This window comes from Colletotrichum abscissum (genome assembly GCF_030869225.1).
Source record: "Colletotrichum abscissum strain IMI 504890 chromosome Unknown Scaffold_25.1, whole genome shotgun sequence".
Classification (NCBI taxonomy): Eukaryota; Fungi; Ascomycota; class Sordariomycetes; order Glomerellales; family Glomerellaceae; genus Colletotrichum; species Colletotrichum abscissum.
In genome coordinates, this window is record NW_026850154.1 from 502,647 (window position 1) to 521,513 (window position 18,867).

At 37.8% G+C, this 18,867-nt stretch overlaps 6 protein-coding genes across 6 annotated transcripts; 2 read left to right on the forward strand and 4 right to left on the reverse strand.

Annotated features, from left to right (window-relative positions):
- Positions 1 to 2,422: 2,422 nt before the first annotated feature.
- Positions 2,423 to 2,572, reverse strand: CABS01_10113 (uncharacterized protein; the record flags this gene model as incomplete). Its single annotated transcript, XM_060543469.1, has 1 exon — positions 2,423 to 2,572. A coding segment is annotated over one exon (150 nt), but the record flags the coding sequence as incomplete, so codon positions are not given.
- Positions 2,573 to 10,002: 7,430 nt separating this feature from the next.
- CABS01_10114 (uncharacterized protein) lies at positions 10,003 to 12,244 on the reverse strand (the record flags this gene model as incomplete). The annotated part of the gene is made up of 5 exons (XM_060543470.1): positions 10,003 to 10,640; positions 10,712 to 11,026; positions 11,195 to 11,237; positions 11,291 to 11,701; positions 11,774 to 12,244. The coding sequence occupies 5 exons, from the start codon at positions 12,242 to 12,244 to the stop codon at positions 10,003 to 10,005; spliced, it is 1,878 nt and encodes a 625-aa protein (XP_060399651.1).
- Positions 12,245 to 12,715: 471 nt separating this feature from the next.
- Positions 12,716 to 13,406, forward strand: CABS01_10115 (uncharacterized protein; the record flags this gene model as incomplete). Its single annotated transcript, XM_060543471.1, has 3 exons — positions 12,716 to 12,887; positions 12,953 to 13,236; positions 13,299 to 13,406. 3 exons carry the CDS (start codon positions 12,716 to 12,718, stop codon positions 13,404 to 13,406), a joined length of 564 nt encoding a protein of 187 aa, XP_060399652.1.
- Positions 13,407 to 14,433: 1,027 nt separating this feature from the next.
- On the reverse strand, positions 14,434 to 15,534 carry CABS01_10116 (uncharacterized protein; the record flags this gene model as incomplete). The annotated part of the gene is made up of 1 exon (XM_060543472.1): positions 14,434 to 15,534. One exon carries the CDS (start codon positions 15,532 to 15,534, stop codon positions 14,434 to 14,436), a length of 1,101 nt encoding a protein of 366 aa, XP_060399653.1.
- A 1,195-nt stretch (positions 15,535 to 16,729) lies between these two features.
- Positions 16,730 to 17,417, forward strand: CABS01_10117 (uncharacterized protein; the record flags this gene model as incomplete). The annotated part of the gene is made up of 2 exons (XM_060543473.1): positions 16,730 to 16,868; positions 16,930 to 17,417. The coding sequence occupies 2 exons, from the start codon at positions 16,730 to 16,732 to the stop codon at positions 17,415 to 17,417; spliced, it is 627 nt and encodes a 208-aa protein (XP_060399654.1).
- A 264-nt stretch (positions 17,418 to 17,681) lies between these two features.
- On the reverse strand, positions 17,682 to 18,861 carry CABS01_10118 (monooxygenase; the record flags this gene model as incomplete). The annotated part of the gene is made up of 3 exons (XM_060543474.1): positions 17,682 to 17,885; positions 17,962 to 18,503; positions 18,561 to 18,861. 3 exons carry the CDS (start codon positions 18,859 to 18,861, stop codon positions 17,682 to 17,684), a joined length of 1,047 nt encoding a protein of 348 aa, XP_060399655.1.
- Positions 18,862 to 18,867: the final 6 nt, after the last annotated feature.

An 18,867-nucleotide genomic window follows, 5' to 3' on the forward strand; every position in this document is an offset into this window, starting at 1 on the left:
TATTTAATAATATTAAACTAGCTAAATAAGTAAACTAATAATAGCTTAAACAATACCGCTTTTTAATAATAATAAAATTATTTACTATATCCTCTTTACTAAGCTCCTTTTTATAATAGGATTTAATAGGACTAAAAATAGCTATATTTAACCGCTAGAGGATATAGGAAGTATATAGTAATAAAAATAATAAATAGACGTTATTTTTATAATACTCCTATATAAATTCTATTATTATATAACTCTTATAGCTATTTAGTATTAATAATTAAGGCTAATTTAGCTTACTAAGCCCCCTAATAAGGGGGGTCTTAGTTTATAATAAAAATACTTTTTTTAATTAGTAGAGAGTAGTTTCGTTAATTATTTAGTTATTATTTATTATTATTATTACGGCTAGCTAGTTATAGTAAGTATATTAATAAAAGTTAAGGCTACGAGTACTAAGTAAATAGTATCGTAGTCATAAATAGCTTCCCTAAAGCTATATTTATAAATCGTAAGGTAAGTAAGGCTTTAGTAATTAATCGTAATTTTATTAAAAAGGTTCTTAATAAAAATAGCTAAAAGTAATTATAAAATCTAATACTAAGTTAATTATTAAAGAAGCTATAAAAAGTTTATCCTCGAGCCTAGCTTAAATTTATATTATATATAAGTCTCGTTTTTAAATATATTTTTTATAATATTTTGTTTATTATTATTTAACTATTTATTAAATAGTCGTCTATCTTACTTATTTATAATCGTTTATCCTATTTATTTATAAGTATCCGTTCCTTATTTTATTATATAATTATAGTTACGTAACTTATTTATAATTTTTTTGTCCTGAGAGGAGTTACTTTAAGTCTGTATTTTTATATATATAGTATAGTAGCTGCCGTAGGTCTTATAGGGCGAGGCCCTAGGCTTATTATACGTATTAGGTCGTAATATTAGCTCCTCTTTTTAAAGGTCTAGTCCTTTAGGCCTATAAATAAGTTATCTATTCCTAAGTTAGGGAATCGTTAAGTATTTTTTTAAAATATATTAATATAATATTAAGTTAAGTTAAAAAATCGAAATCTTTAATAGCTACGTCTCGTTATAAATTGTTACGTATTATTTATTTTTCTTATAAAAATATAGAAATAATACTTTATTCGAATTATTACTCGCAAGGGGTCCGTTATTTAGTTCTTCTTAATTTTAAGGTTTATAAAATATACTATTATTTAGGTATTTTATATAATACGTTTACTAATATAATTTATATTTATAAATATTACGTTTTTATTTATAAGTCTTAGCTAATTAAGTATAATTAGTTGTTTAGTAACGGAGTTTAATTATCTTAATTATAAAAAAGAAGTAGAAGAGTTACGGTTTTAAGAGAGGGCTATAGAGTTATAAAAAAAGGCTAAGGCTTATTAATAAACTTAGGCTAAATTAAATAAATCGTTATTTAAGTTAGAACGTTTTCGTTCTTAAAAATAAATAGTATTTAAAAAGAGTTAAGTTATATTAGAGGGGTTTTTTAAGGATTTTAAAAATACTTCCTTAGTAGCCTATAAAGTATAAGCTAACGGTACTTTTAAAATTATTAATTAGGATATTATAATAATTAAGAGTTCTAAATTTAATTTTAATTTTAATACTCCTTAAGAAATTATTAAGAGTTCTAGAGGTTCGTAATAAGTTCTTATATATTTTTTTCGTATTTATAGTTTTTTTACTTAATAAGGAATTCTTATATTTTATTTTTAATTTTATAATTAATAATTCGTTTAACTTCGTACTTTAATTAGTTTAGTTTAATAATAATATAATTTTTTATATATAAACCTCTTAATACGGGTTCGAGTAATAAAATATAGAAAATAGGATAGTATCGTTTTATATTTAGTAATCTTAATTTGTAATTAATTAATAAGACTTTTTTAATAATTTCGAAAGGTTTAAGTTTTTTATAGTCTAATTTATTACTTAGTCGTTTTATTTTAATATTATAGTAAAGGAGATAAGCGCTATTCCCCTCTTTTAAAAATAGTCCTTTAATCCTTAATCTATCCGTATTCTTTTTTATATATTATCGTATAAACTTAAAGTTTAGTAAGGCTTATTTATAAATCTCTTTAAGTTTACTTACGTTTATTATAACTTTTATAGCTTATAGTCCTTATTATATTTTTTTATATACTATTAACTAGAATCCGTAATTAAAATAAAATAGAGATTCTCTCGTATTTTTATTAACTATACTATTATATACGAACTAGGCTATTAATAAAAGCGCTACTTAATTATCCTAATCGTAGTTTATATAATAATAAAGGTATATTTCGAGGATCTAATTAATCCTTTCTATTTATTTATCGGTTTATAAATAAAATAATATTAATAGTTTATAGTTTATACTAAGTTACGAAATTAGGGATTTTTAAAACTTCGAAATAAATAGCTTATTTTTATTAAAGATAATTTCTCTTAATAAACTATAGTTTAAAAGTATAACCTTAATAAATACGTATACTAGGTCTTTTATAATATTTAATTCTTTATAAGAAATGAAATAAGTAAACTTAATAAGTTAGTTAATTATAACTAAAATACTATCGTACTATACTTTAATAAATAGTTCTCTAGATTTTAGTAGTTTAATAATAAAGTCCTATATAATTAATTACTATATTTTTATTAATAGTTATAGTAGTTATAGCTTACCGTAAGGTTTATATAGGCTATTTTTACTTTTTTTATAAATTACGTAGTTTTTAATTATTTCCGTAATTTTAGTACGTATAGCGGATTTATTATAATACTAGTAAATCTGCTTTTACGTTTTAATAACTCTTTAGTAACCGTATACTAATACGCTATAAATTTTTATAATAAGCTTAGGGGTTATTTTTTTAATCGGGCTAGTATTAATCTTTTTAGTTATTATAAAAAGCTTCGTAATTAATATAAGGCTACTATCCTTCTCTTACTTAAGAATAACTTATATTTTTTTAGGGACCGTAACTTCGTAGTTAAGCCTTTTATTAAAAGCGTTTACTTTACTATTCTCTAAACCTTTTTAATAAATAATTCGGAAGTTAAATTTAAATAAGAACTCGCTCTATCTAACTTATTGTTTATTTAGGTTTTTATTTATTATAAAGTTTATAAAATTTTTATAGTTTATATAAACTATAACTTCGTATTTAGTTCTAAATAACTATAGTCTCTATTTTTAAAATACTTCGATAATTATTATTAGTTTTTTATTATAGATTTACTAATTTAATTTTATTTTATAAAATGTTTTAGAGTAAAAGTAATATAAGTAAAGCTTTCCTTATTTATTTCGTTATCCTAAGACCGCTTTTATAACAAAGTTTAAAGCGTTAGTTTTAATTTTAAAAGGTTTTTAAGGGTTTAGGATTATAATAACTAGTTCGGAGACGACTATGTTCTTAACTTTAATAAATATTTTTTTATACTTAAGATCTTAAATAAATAAAGTATCCTTTTGTATTAAGTTATTAAAAAGTCTAACTATATTAATATAGTCCTTAAAGAATCGTTAATAAAAATTAATAAATCCTAAAAATCCTTATACGTCCTTAACGTTCTATAATATAAGCTAGTCCCTAATTACTTTTACTTTTAATACTTATATATAAATCTATCTTAGTATAATAGTATATCTTAAAAAATCTACTTTCTATACGTAAAACTTATATTTAAAAAGTTCGGTATATAACTTAGCGTCTTAGAGTTTTTAAAATATTATATAAATATACTTTTTATATATTTCGAGGTTAGGAGAGAAGATAAGAATATTATTAATATAAATAATAATAAAAATATCGACGTACTCCTAGAGTACGTAGTTAACTATTATTTAAAAAGTTATTAGAGTATTAATAAGTCCGAAGGGCATAACGAGGTACTTAAAGAGTCCTCTACGAGTTTAAAATACCGTTTTTTATTTATCTTTTTCCTTTATTCGAATCTAATTAAATATTTCTTTAAAATTTATAATAATAAACTAGTTAGCTCTATAAAATAGGTCTCTAAGTTTAGTAATAAATAGTAAAAGATAGTAATTCTTTTTTATAATTTCGTTAAGTCTTTTATAATTAATAATAAGTTTTCGTTTTTTTATTCCTTTTTTTAGTATAAAAAATAAGGGTAATCCTATAGGAGAATTTAATAGTTAAATAAGTCCCTTCTCGAGTTTTTTATTAATATACTCGTCGAGATATTCTTATTCTTCTTAATTTATTAAGTATATTAAAAAGAACCTAGGTTACGTTCTTTTTTTAAGTTCGATTTTTATATCTTAGTTACTATATTTTAATAATCCTATTTTTTTAGGTTTTATAAATAATTTTATATATATCCGGTACTCCTTAAGTATAGTTTAGAGTTATTACGATCCTTAATCGTTAGTACTAGTTATAAACTTTTTAGAGCTTTTTACTATTTTAATAAAAGCTATATATCGTATTTATTCTCGTTTTTTAGGAGTTCTTAGAAATCCGTTTAAACCCTTCTTTTTAAGTTATTTAGTAACTAGATTTTCCTAAAGGACCTAGTTAGTAGTTTAATCTATTTACGGGTTATACTTTCGTAATTACGAAATTCCTAAAATAACGTCGATATTTCTTATTTTTATAATATCGTATTATAGTTATTCTTACTAGTTATTAATATATATCGAGAGGTATACGGTCTCTCGATTAATATATTTATAGTTATAGTTAACTCGTTCTCTTTTTATTATTTATAATCGATATAAGTTATCCTTTTATATTTATAGTAAATTAAGTTTATTTACTACTCTTAATAAAATATAGGTTTTTTATATACTACTATTAATAATAGCATCTAATCTTTATTTATAAATATCGAGGTTAACTCGTAAGTATACGTTGTTATATTATCTACTTATATATAAGAACTTTTCTTTTATTCTTGCCTTTTGTTATTTTTTTATAATTAGCTTTTTTAGTTTTTTATTATACGCTTTTTTTACTAAGCGCCTTACTCGCGTAGTTCTTATTATTTTTTTTAAGCCTTAGTTTTTTTAATATAATAAACTTAGTATTAATTATATTTATAATCTTCTTATTTTATATATTCGCTATTAAAGTATTTTATAAGAAGGCTAGGGTCTGGGCCGAATATTATTTTATTATTATTATTAAAGCTTAGTAATATCTAGCTAGGTAGTTAGTCTTTTATATAAATATTTTTAATAAGCTTATTATTACGTCTTCGTAAGTAGAAGTAATTATCTTATTTATATACGAGGTACTAAAAGTATTTATTATTTAGGTATTTTACTTAAAATAATTCCTTATAAAAGGGGTCTTCGGGGTTAAGTAAAGAGTAATTTTCGTCTATATAAGGGGTTATTATAACCTTTTTACGTTTTTTAGTTTTATAAAACTAAATAATTTAGTTATCTTCGAACGGATAAATATATTTATACTATAGTTCGTCGTTATCCTTTTTAAAACTAGTATTATTAACGCTAAGTAATATTTTATAATTAATTTCTATTTAAGTATATCGTTAGGTAACGTTACGAAGTTCGTCCGAATTATAAAGTAATTTTATTTTATTAAAATAGAAGGAACTAGTTCTTATTTCGATATTTTTTTTTTTAAAGTTAAAGTTAATTTTTCTTTCCTTTATAATTCCGAAGTTAAGAGTTAGTTTTTTAATTACTTTAATCTTATCTTTATACGAGAGGTCTTTAAGTTATTTTTTAACTTTATAAATAAATTTTTTATTACCGTTTACCTTTCGTATTATATAAATAGATTTAGTCGGGATTTTGTTCGAATCGAATTCCCTTTTAGACTTAATAAGTTATTTCTAGTTTATATAGTTTTATTATACTATATAAACGAGGCCGCTTATAATTTTTTTTATATTAGGTCCTTTTTTTTTAAATTTAAGAAGTTACTCCTTTATACTAACTAGGAGTCTTTACTTAATTTATTTTTTAAAAAGGTAAAGTATATCTCTTATAATAGGGTCTATTTTAGCTTTTTTTTTTATATTCTTATAAATCTAAGAGAGCATAGTAATATATTTAATATTATTTTTTTTAAAAGTATAGGGTTAGTAAGTAAGTATTTTTACTTCTTTTATTATTATTACTAAGGTCTTAATAAGCGATATAGTACTATACTCAGATCGTCCTTTATTTTTAAGTTACTTTAGATATTATTCTATTTATTCTTTATTATTTTAATAAATAAGATAGTTATTATCGTAGTAGGCTATTTATAAGAGTTACTTATAGGGGACTTCCTTATTTATAATATTAGCTCGCTTTTTTAAAATAAGTTAGTATTAAATACGCTTAGGTTATTAATAGTCTCTAGCTATATATCCTAGCTTATTATAGTTATAATATTTAAAATCTTTTTTTTAGCGAGGTTATTTTTTTTTAGTAACGTTAAGATTTATAGGTCCGCTATAGTACCCTATTATAGTAGTTATTAGTTTATACTTACGTTTATTATTAAGTTTAGCTTAGTTATTCTAAGTATTTTATCTTTTTTATTTAAAGCGTCGTTCGTAGAGTCGATTATTAATTTTAATAGTTATATTAATATAATTATAGAGTTTATTAGGTCGGTCTTAACGAGAGAGGTTATTTTTAACTTCTTTTTTTAAACTACGATAAAAAGCTATTATAAGTACTTTATTACCCTAATCGAGCTTAAAAGTAATCTATTTAAATTTAAAAATATATTTATTAACTAACCCTTTTTATATAAGGGTTATAAGCCTTTATTTAGTAATTCGTTTTTTATTAGGGTTATTAAAGGTTTTTTTAAATCTTTTTTCGAACTCGTTATAGTTATCGAAGATTTTTTTAGTATTTTTATTTTAGATATTACGTTCGTTCTTAAAGTAATTTCTTATAGAAGGTTCGAACTAAGTAAAAGTATCCTTTTTAAAAAATAAAGCTACGTAATAAACTTTATTAACTTTAATAATAAAAGAGGTCTTATAGTAATATAAATAGGCCCTAATTTAGGTAAAAAATCCTTAGAGAGTATCTAGGGACCCGTTATAAAGTTCTAGTTTAGGGTACTTAGCTCTAAGTATTAAAAGAGGTCGGGGTACTATAAGCTAAGTATAAAGCTACTTATTCTTATTTTTAAGTTTAAGTATTATATTATATAGTTACTAAATAGTAGGTATAACTATTTTAATAAGCTGCGTTATACTATTATTATTAATAGTTAATATATTCGTATTATTTAATTAGTTTTTCGTAAAATAAACTTATTAAATAAGAGTAATTAAAGTATTACGGCTAGCTAGTTATAATAAGTATATTAATAAAAGTTAAGGCTACGAGTACTAAGTAAATAGTATTATAGTTATAAATAGCTTCCCTAAAGCTATATTTATAAGTTATAAAATAAGTAAGGCTTTAGTAATTAATCGTAGTCTTATTAAAAGGGTTCTTAGTAAAAATAGTTAAAAGCGATCGTAAGATCTAATACTAAGTTAATTACTAAAAAAGCTATAAAAAGTCTATTTTCGAGCCCGGCTTAAGTCTATATTATATATAAATCTCGTTCCTAAATATATCTTTTATAATATTTTATTTATTATTATTTAACTATTTACTAAACGGTCGTCCGTCTTACTTATTTATAATTATCTATTTTATTTATTTATAAATATCCGTTCCTTATTTTATTATATAATCGTAGTTACGTAACTTATTTATAGTTCTTCTATCCCGAGAGGAGTTACCCTAAGTCCGTACTTTTATATATATAATATAATAGCCGCCGTAGGTTTTATAGGGCGAGGCCCTAGGCTTATTATACATATTAGGTCGTAATAATTATAAACTTCTAATTATTATAAGGGTTAAGTTAAAATAAAAACTACTATTACTATACTATTTTTTTTTTATAAATAACTAATAATTTAATAAATCTACTATTAATAAAAATATATTTAATAATCGTTACCTAGGTATACGAACTAGGCTTTTTTTTTTATACTATTATAGCCTCTATTATACTTAAAACTAGCCTATTAGCTCCCTTACCCTTTATTATACTAATTTTATTTATATTATACTTATTAGCCTATTTAATAACGCTAATTTTTAATATATTAAGTAATCTAAACTATAATTTAATTATATTAATAATAGCTTTATTAATATATTACGAATTTATTAAATAATTTTTTTAAACCCTTATTAATAAATTTTTCTTAAAAAAAGTATTAAGTTTTTTTTAAGTAGTTTAGTATCCCCCTAAGATATTAAAACTTATTTAGCGAATTTTTTAACTTATTAATAAGTTAGTACGATACTTAGGGTATACTAAATTCGAACTTACTAAGCTAGCTAGTCTTTTTATTATAAAAAAAGCTTCTAGAGGTTTATAAATACTATTACCCTCGTTTAATAACCTTTTTTATAATTCCGAAGTATTAACTTAAGAACCCCGAATATAATTAAGGTTTTTTTAAAAAAGAGACCGTTTTTAATAGTATTAAGAGCTTATTAAACCTTATTTTTAGTATATAGTACTATTAGCTATAGATTAATAAGTATATAAAAAAGAAATATATTTAAACGATTTTTATAATTATTATATTAAATTAAAAATCGTAAGTAAGGTTTTTAATCAGTGGCTAGGAAGGAAATTAGGGTGGGCCAAAAGGGGGGGTGGGCCAAAAGTGGGTGGTTTGACTTACATACACAAGGCTCCATGCGCGGATAGAGCACATGTGGGCGCGGCTAAAGAGGAACCTGGAAAGACCTCTCGGAAAGGCTCCCCGGCATCACCAGTCAAATTTCGGCCGAGACGGGGCTCCGACCTTGTACGAATACTCCGTAAATTCGTAAACCTCAAGTGTTCCACAGCTCCACCACGGTCAATTGGGGCTTACCGGCCTGCCTCGGTTTGGCCTGATAGCAACGCGGGGCGGCGGGGGTCAGCGTCCGCATATCGCTCCAGGGTTTCTTGTTGTCCGGGGAGTTAGAACGCAGAATTGTCCACCGACTCCCGAGGAAGTCTTATGACCTGAATTGGCGGGATCCTTGCTGGGGGTAATTTTATTTCATCCGTACCAAATGACTAGCACCCATGGGGCTGGGTGCTTTCTGGGGGCTGATCTGCTTCTCTCTCTAATTCGTAAATCCCAGTTCAATTTTAGAACAAGGAGTCTTGCAAGGATGTCGTTAACAAAATTGGTTCCTGTATCTTTCAGACGAGACAGCAACGTCATGAAGAGGTAGAGATAGGCCAATACCAGTTGTCTGGCTCGCTGAGATCAGCCCAAACTCCATGTGAGATTTGACCGGACGCCTGGATTGCGTACTTACTTCGGGTTATTCTCTAAACTACCCGCGAGTCAGGTCATTGCTACATCAAGAACTTGCAAATACCATTGACAATTGGCCCAGTACGGAACTCAAAAGCCACTTGAAGCATGGCGCGCGTCTCCACGGGCCATTGATGAAGCGTGGTACGCTCAGCTCAACTAACTACAAGCGGTGATTCGACTGGAAACCGCCACGGCATGCATCATGATCACTGCTCAGCATTGCATTATGCAAAGTGCAGAGGGACCAAAGTAAAATGAACGACCCCCACGCTAACTTCCGTCAGATATAATGACTATTGCGACATACCTTACTACACTACGCATGTGCAATGTATGAATCCAGTATAGTCTGCAGATAGCAATGAGAACTCCTCGGGCCTAGATCGCTAAGAAGCAGACGTTAGACTTGGTGTAATCTATTTTCTGGCCGTAGCTCGGTCTCGCTTTGTACATAGGAGCTCACCAAGCACGTGTTTTAGGAAATGCTAGACGTATTGTAGATTTAGCTTCCCTTTATTTGCCGCAGCCTTTCGGGTGATTGACTCGAGCAACCCTAAACTACATGTGACACGGACTCCTCTATTCTTTTCGGGTACTATTCTAAGGTTCACATAATCAGACGAAAAGCGAGGGAGAAAAAGCTCAGACGAAGCTCGCGACCCAAACATCCATGGCAGCAACTCCCTTCTTACCCCTGGGCACACCGTCCAAACTCGCCTCGCAAGCATCACGTAACGCAAAGACCACGGCGCGCTCCCGCTCATCCTTGACACGCTCCTCTACCTCACGCGCAAAACCGGATCCAAGACAGGCAGAAACCTCCCACTGTCCGTCCTGAAGACCTTCGCCGCACTGCACGCGGCTCTCCTTCTTCAGTTTCCAGCCGGCCGCGACAGCGAGTTCTGTGAGGCGCTTTGGGCCCAGAACAGTGCGGACGTTGGAGATACTCTCTTCGCCTTTGCGGCACTCTAGCGCTGCTTGGGTGAGGGCGGCTAGAACGTGAGGCCGGGCAGCAGCATTCGTTGCTTCCAGGGACCATTCGGAAAGGAGAAGACGTTTGCTGTGCTGTCTGATGGCACGGAAGGTTTCTAGAATGAGAGAGGGGGAGGAAAAGTACCATAGGCAATGAGCAAGGACTGTTGCGTCAAAGACTTTGGCGTCGCTGGATGAAGTGAGGGAAGTGAGATAGTCCTGAGGGCTTTGTTGAACCCATTTGATACGATTGCCAAGTGGACCTTGTGAGATGTGATCCTGTGCTTGCTTGAGAGTGTACGGGGCACCTACGCGAGTGATTAGATTGCCTACCTGCCGAGGCTACTAAGAAAAGTTACACAAGGCAGCAAGAACTCACCATAGTCCAGCGACGCCGGGTCAACAGCCACCACGGTGCCTTGCTCACCCACAACAGTGGCGAGAGCGGTTGTGCAATCTCCCTGACCGCATCCTAGTTCCAAGATTTTGGAGCTTGCTAGAATATCCCAATGTTGTAGGAGAGCCAGGCGGTGAGCGGTTTGGATGAGTTGGACATCGAAGTGCTTGGGGTCGTGCAAGGAAACACGAGCAATGGAAGCAGCGTCAAGTTGAGTGGACATGTTGTTGAGCGTGTAAGTTGAGTGAGTTCCAGATGGGTGATCGAGAATTACAGCAGGGATTAGTGTGCTGTGATCTGCCAAGGAGGGTAAAGTAATGAAATAAATATGGTGGATTCTTGTTTCTAGAAGCTATCGTTGGGGGCAGTGGACTCTTGTACTAAGTATGTAGGGTGAGACCTGGCCTTTCGTGTTTGTGTTAGGTTCACCCCTCCAAGGATTCAGGAACAAAACGTGCTGCCCACCACCAGCCATGGCCAATTCCATTGTCAAATGTCTGTGCATATTCTGCCCCCAGCCCGTTAGTCAGTCCGTCATCCACCTCACGCCCTCTTCCTCACCAACTCAAACCCAAATCGCGGCAGCATGGTGTCCAGATGCATGAAGCTGACATGACACGCCACGCGCTGGCACTTCAACTCTACCACAAGATTTTCTGCCCCGCTAGGGCAGGCAAACTCCACCGTCGTGCTATTCGGTTTCACGGTGAGATCCAGCACGCCGAGCAGCTCGCCGCGCACAGGGAGAGCCGAGTACGACACGGTGTCGTAGTCGAGCTCGTCCATGTTTGTGGAAGAGCCTGGCTTTGAAGTGGCTGAGGGCGCAATAAGCTGCCAGACTTCAATTTCGGAAACGTCTCCCTTGGTAGTCAGGTCCTTGATGCGCGTGGAATTTTCCGGAGGCGCGAGCCAGTTGATTGCGCAAGCGTTGATACCAGCGGTAGGAACCGGGAAGCGCATGATAGTTGAGTCCTTTTTTTTCACATCAGAATTCTTGTTTGAACCGCAGATAGTGAGAATGAGATGATATGAAATTGCGCGTACCTCGACAGTCACATAGACCTGCGGCCCATTTCCCCACACTGAATTCTTCAACTTGCGGCTCACTCGCACCACTCTGTCCGGCCAGGCGCGAAGATACTCTCTGGGAGGGCGAAGAATCTTGGCTGCTCTGTCAAGTCCTAGTCTGGCGTCACCGTAGGGAAGGGCATTGAGTTCAGAGTCTGTATAAGGGTAAGCTGCGTAGTTCGACAGCGTCGCAGGAAGCAGAGCGATGTTGGCGCATGATAGCAAGGCTAAAGCCAAGGAAAAGTACAGGATGAGCTTGGGAAGCTGCCAGTGTTTGGCTGCCTGGAGACCTGGAAGATTCTCAGAGGCTTCCAACAGGGGGTGGTCGTCATCATCCTCGGAAGATGAGCGCTTCTCAAGAGATGTGCTAGAGCTAGAACCCTCGCCACCGCCTGGTCGGGAGAGCGGCGTGTACTGAGAAGTGTCCGACTTTGATTCAGAAAACATCGTGGGAGGTCGTTCTAGGGGGCAAATGATAGTAAGACGACGAACGATGAGGAAAAGGACGAGAGAACTGGAAGTTGTGGATGAAGAAGAAGATCAGGAGTGATTCACAGTAGGCCAGAGATAGCCAGACAGAGACAGGTGATGAGTTCGAATAAAGCTTCAACACGCGGAACTACCGTGTGGCGCAGTCTGGCCATTGAGGAGCACGTAAAGATGATGATGCAGTGGGACTGCAATGCGTCTGTAGTTTCAAACCTTCACCAGAACTTGACTCGATCAGTACGGCAAGAGTAATTTATCTGACATTCCGGGGTGACCGTGTCGGTGACTTTCGACAGTCTCAAGTCAGTTGAGAGGTAGACTGTCAGGTGTCTTGGCACGAGCTATATCATCTTGCTGTCTCTCTCTGCCGCAGATGGCCGCGTACAACGTGGAACCTATGCTGACCCAGCACTTGAAATCTCATCCACCATGCCTAACGTTCCTACCGTCCTTACTTTTCTGCTTGCTCTCGGCACCGGTATCAACCTCGCATCCGCCGCCGCCCCCGCCCATGCGGGTTTCCACGTCCAGTACCCATGGTCGTCTCGTGGTGCCAACCTTCCGTCTCGGCCAGAATTAGATGAGTTCCACCCGTTTTGCCGTAAGTTTCTCCTTCCAGTCTCCAATTCATCAGACTCCCCAGTATTGGCATGATCTAACACACAGCCAAAGGGGAGATCGTGCACAACCCCCAAGCCTACGCCCGCAGCTCTCGCACGTTCCTTTCTTTCTCAGGCCATCCTGGAGACCTTGTCACAGCTCTCTACACTCGGAACAGAGTGCCGAAAAAGAGGGACGACTTCCCTCATATCATTCTGCAAGACTTACCCATCCAGCCCTCTGGGCAGGTGTGCGTCAATGTTACGATACCTTTCGAGACCAAGCTTAACGAGATGGGGGTCATGTATTTTGAGGCCAAGGACCCGGCGACGGGCAAGGTGCAATACTTTGTGAGTTACCCCAGCTGAGAGCTTAATAAAGTGAGATTGACTAATGTAACATGAATTGATAGTGCACTGATGTGAAAATGGCCGATACAGAGGCTCTCCCCGAAGAGCACCCGGCCATGTGTGCGGCTGGGAACGAGACGCTCATCCCGATGCCGGACGAATACCTGTAGATAGAGCTTGAGAAGCATTCATTCCTCAAAATTCTTGAGTCAAAATTGCAATTTCACATCCCTATCTTAGCTCAGAATACATCATATCAATGCTCAGGCACGCCACAGCATCGGAAGGAACATGACTCGGTGTTAAGCTGGATGTTTTTGCACCAATTCTCTATTAGAAATCTGCCATTTAATCCTTGTTTACAAGTACAGCGTATAGTGTGGAGTAAAGTTCACCGTCTGATTTTTTTGCATAAACCGAACAGATTTACCATGAGGAATTAAGAAAAAAAAGAAAAAAAAGACAAAAGAGGCCACATTCGAGATGCGCCATGAGGAACATAGTTCTCCCAGTATGACCACAGCGTTCAATGTCTTGGCAAGGGTATCAAAGCAGCATCAGAGCAAGGGCACCGATAAAGCGAGCAGTTTCCTCGTACTCGTAAATAGCGTCGGGAGGAGAGCGGCCGATCGAGCCTTGGTCGCGAAGACTCTATGGCGCTATGCAGGCTCTCCACAGACGAAGATAATAAACCTTAAAATACTGTACGACTATCAAGTCTTCAAGGGGCAGGGGCAAGGCTATCTGGCGGAGACCCGACTGGCGGACAAAACAAACGTGCGTGCGGAAACGATTACTCACCCCCATGCGCTCAGACACCTTGATTTACTCTTTCTGAGTTTTGGTATACTTGCTTGTGTGACCAGCGCTAAGAGGGTAGACTTAAAATGATAAGCAACGAAGTTTATTGCATGGCTTGCAGAGCTCATATGGGGATACGCTTAATTTAGGGACGCTTGCCAAAACAGAACACTGATGTTGAAGAAGGAAATTCTATTGTGATTCTAAGAAGGACACCTTTAACTAAACAAACCTAGCTACGCATTTGATCACTGGAAGTTCGCAAAAGTGCTGAGACACCCCACTACATCTCCCCTTCTCGCTAGCAAGCCATAGAATTCATACCGCCCAAAACGATTTTGCCGCAAACCCGCTCCTGCAGTGACTTTTTCTGACTCGCTCCTACCGCTTTTGAACTTAGGCGGAAGTCTCATCCTTGTCGACGGAGTAGACGTGACGCTTCTCAACCTCGTCCTTGTCAACAGAGTAGACGTGGCGCTTAGCAACGGGGGCCTCATCGACATCAGGAGAGTAGACGTGACGCTTCTCGACCTCGTCCTTGTCGACGGAGTAGACGTGACGCTTGTTGAGAGTCTCGTCAACGTCCGGGGAGTAGACGTGGCGCTTCTCAACCTCATCCTTATCGACGGAGTAGACGTGGCGCTTAGCAACGGGGGCCTCGTCAACATCGGGGGAGTAGACGTGGCGCTTCTCGACCTCATCCTTGTCAACAGAGTACACATGACGCTTGTTTAGAGTCTCGTCAACATCAGGAGAGTAGACGTGGCGCTTCTCAACCTCATCCTTATCGACGGAGTAGACATGGCGCTTGTTAAGAGTCTCGTCGACATCAGGCGAGTAGACGTGACGCTTTTCAACCTCGTCCTTGTCGACAGAGTAGACGTGACGCTTGTTGAGAGTCTCGTCAACGTCCGGGGAGTAGACGTGGCGCTTCTCGACCTCGTCCTTGTCGACAGAGTAGACGTGACGCTTGTTGAGAGTCTCGTCAACGTCCGGGGAGTAGACGTGGCGCTTCTCGACCTCGTCCTTGTCGACGGAGTAGACATGACGCTTGGCAACGGGGGCTTCGTCTACATCAGGCGAGTAGACGTGACGCTTGTTGAGGGTCTCATCGACATCGGGCGAGTAGACGTGACGCTTGTTGAGGGTCTCATCGACATCAGGCGAGTAGACGTGACGCTTGTTGAGGGTCTCATCGACATCGGGCGAGTAGACGTGACGCTTGTTGAGGGTCTCATCGACATCAGGCGAGTAGACGTGACGCTTCTCGACGGTCTCGTCCTTGTCGACACTGTAGACGTGGCGCTTAGCGACAGGGGCCTCATCGACATCAGGAGAGTAGACATGGCGCTTCTCAACAGGAGCTTCGTCAACATCGGGAGAATAGACGTGGCGCGCCGCCAGAGCAGCTTCAGCGCCAGGAATAGGCCCGGCCTGAACAGGAAGAACGTTCAGGCCGAGACTGGCAAGGCTGAGCATAACACTGGTGATCTGCATTTTGAATGATTGGTTGAAAACTTGGTGGTTTACAAAGAAAAAGTGAGTTGAAGAAGATGTTGAAATGATGGTAAGATGATTGTTGTGGAGTAAGATGTTGTTGTGGATGCTTTTTCTTTCCATGGTCGATATTCTCTTGGGTATTTATGGATTTCGAGTGTCAAGTGATGAAGCTCATGGGAGGGATATCCGTTCGACAATCTCTCCGTACGACTACGAATCCCCACGATCAGAAGCGTGCATGTGCGTTATTGCGCCGGCGTTGCCTTCGCAATAATTCTTAAGTCGTGGGTCTTCAGACATTCGTGCCGAGTCTCTAACACGCCTCGTAAAGTTTCCCAAGTGGATTCCACGGTGAGGTTCCAGACAAAGATCGTGACTAGCTATCGAGTTCGGTATACGAGGCTGGTGGAGATCTCCAACAGCAGGTCCGGGGGCGTGTAGATGGCACGCCGGCATGATACGCCGTCGGAAGGAGTCATGATGTCCTGATGTCCGTTCCGCCGGGCAAGCCTCATCCAAGCCTCCGTCAGCTCAATCGGTCAAGCCCCAAGGCCTATGGCAGGCAAATAAATTGACCTGCGGGCGCCCATGATTCATCTGGCTATCGAAACTTTACTTTCGTCGCATATCGAGCAGTCACATCATTTCGTGTGGAGCACGCAACCTGTTCCATACCTGCGGTCCCTTCCTTCCGCTACTGGGATCCGGATTCCCGAGGTTCATCTAGATGCAAAAACTTTCTTTCGTCGCAAGTCCAGCGAGCAGATCTTGTGGAACCTCAAACAGTCCTGCGGTGCTTTTCGTTGTCAACATAGCAACGGACATTCCGAAGTTCATCTAGACGTTCATCTAGACGATGAAACTTACCGTCGTCGTATGTCGAGCAGCTTTTGTGGGACCAGAGGTTGTGATGCGGTCCCTGTCAGCATACTTGGGGCTCTCCACATGGTCGATGCAACCCTTGGACAACTGACTCTCATCAGTAGATCTTTTTGACACTTGCGAAGTTGCGAATCCTCTTGCACCGCCCCATGTTATCATCGCGACTCATCTACTCAAGCGAGGGCGAGGGCGAGGGCGGATACGGCCACAGATCTGTTAAACACTGCTCGCCCACTCTCGGCGCTGCTGATCCAAGCGATTGTGTTCTTTCTTTGACAACCTCAACGCACTACCCTGCCAGCACGCCATCATGTCTTTGAAGTCTTTGAAGTCTCAATTACGAGGGCCCTCACTCGGCCTTTTCGCAGCCCTCTGCGTATGCCTCGTCTTGAACCTGGGCGCTCTCTTCTTCTCCTTCCGCGTCTTGACCCGTGGTTCACAGTCATACAGTACGTCGAATTCTCGTTTTTCGTTAGTTTCTTTCTTATCTTTGTGACTAACACATTATAGCCTACCTCGAAGGTGACCGACCACATGAGCTTCCTATCAAGGTCCGCACCATTCAGGCCGAATTCGTAGATGATCCTGAGCACTACGGGATGGAAGGCTTTGCTTCTACGGTTGAATGGAACGCAATCCGTCCCCCTGGAAAGGGTTTCGTCTTTCTAGGCCAAGAGCACTTTGCGTTTGGCGTGTCGATGTGGCATCAGATGCACTGCTTGAGCCACATTCGTGCCGTGCTCGTTAACGGAGACGACGGGTCTGACCACACGGAGCATTGCTTCCACTACTTGCGGCAGGGCATTCTCTGCGCTGCTGACACGACGATCGAACCTGGTGGCACAAACAAGAAATTGCCCAATGGTGACAAAGTTGCTGCAGGCGATGGAGCTAAACACACTTGCCGGGACTGGAGACAGGTGCACGATTGGATGGCGGAGCAACATTCGAAATGGACGCCTGAGATGTTTGAGAGGATCAATGAGTCTAGCCTATAGATATTTTGTTTGAAATGAGAAATCCATGCATAGCAATAGAAATTCTTAACTTTTTACATCTTCGCTTCAGTAACTCGTCTGGTCTACATCTTCTGCTTCTGTATGCGCTTCGTGTGATCGCTTCGTGTAAATGGGCGCGCACAGACTTAAGCAGAGCTGAACTCTGACGGGGAGGCATAGGAAATGGGACCAGGGTGTCACTGATGGGGACTAAGATCCCCAGGATGCCAAGATGCGTTGTTTATCATTCTAGCCCGAAGACTGTCACTCATCATCTACATACTGATAGCATAGCGGCCCAGCCTCCGTGTCAAAAACCTGCCTTGGCGTCACGGGCACACTCTGTACATCAAATGGCATTTTGTAATCTGCGCTAGCTTTAACATCATATTGCGGGTCGCTCATATTGAACGAGTGAAAGGGTATGCCGGAAAAAGCGGCAAAATTGGCGGGGTGTCGGCGTTGCCACTGTGAAAGTCATCAACCCACGTTAGTATATTTGATATGACAGTTGAATCAAGCAAGGTTTGGAAGGGGTGCACACCTTGCTCCATAAACGGTCAAGCTGCGCATGATGCAACCAAAATAGAGGGTCGTTAGGCGTAAAGGCGACGGCTAGGTCCTTGCAACCTTCCGCTGGTAGTTTCTTTGGGCAGTCCCCCGCCAAGTCACCGCCAACGAAGTTATGGACATGATTATGCATCTGCTCCATTGAATGCTGGAAACTGTAAAAGTCGCCCGTGTGATGTTCAGTCGAGTTCCGCACAGAGTCTGGGCCCAGTGTGGAGTTCTGGGGCTTCTCATGATCGAACCACCCAGTGATGAGCGTCAAGTTCCTACGCAGTGAGTGAGGGATCGGCCAGGCAAGCTCGAACTGGGCAAAAGCGCCTGTAGTGACCTTGCAATCAGCCTCGGGTGAAGAACTACAGTCTCCAGTCCCGCCTAGTCCAAACTCGGGTGAATCTTCAAACACGGAAGAGCCGACCAGGTCCGCATGATCGCGCGACCAGTCCCAGTATGGCGTTGGACCGCCGTACCCGCAGTTTTGGCGGAGAGACGCGTCGAACAAATAGAGGAACCAGCGGTCTGCGCAGGTGTCAATATAGAAGTGTTGAACAATGGTTGAGAGGGGACGGAACATACGCCACGGCAAAAAGTAGACATTCCTATGTGCGCTGTGCTCTACTGCTGCGTGTGAGTACGAGAAGTCATCGTATAGACTTCTCATTCCCTCGAGAACTATTTGTTTCGGCGTGAATGACAATCGTTGGTGCCGTATGCTTCCGAGGCATTTCACAGCTCCCACCCAGCCAGATTTCTCGTCCTGGGTCAATGTTCGCCATTCTTTGCGTTCGAAGAGCTTGCCGCACTTTGTTGCCTGTCCGTGGCTGGGGAGCACTGAGAAAATGGCAAGTGCAAAGAGAAACAGAATTGTTCGGCCCATGGCTCT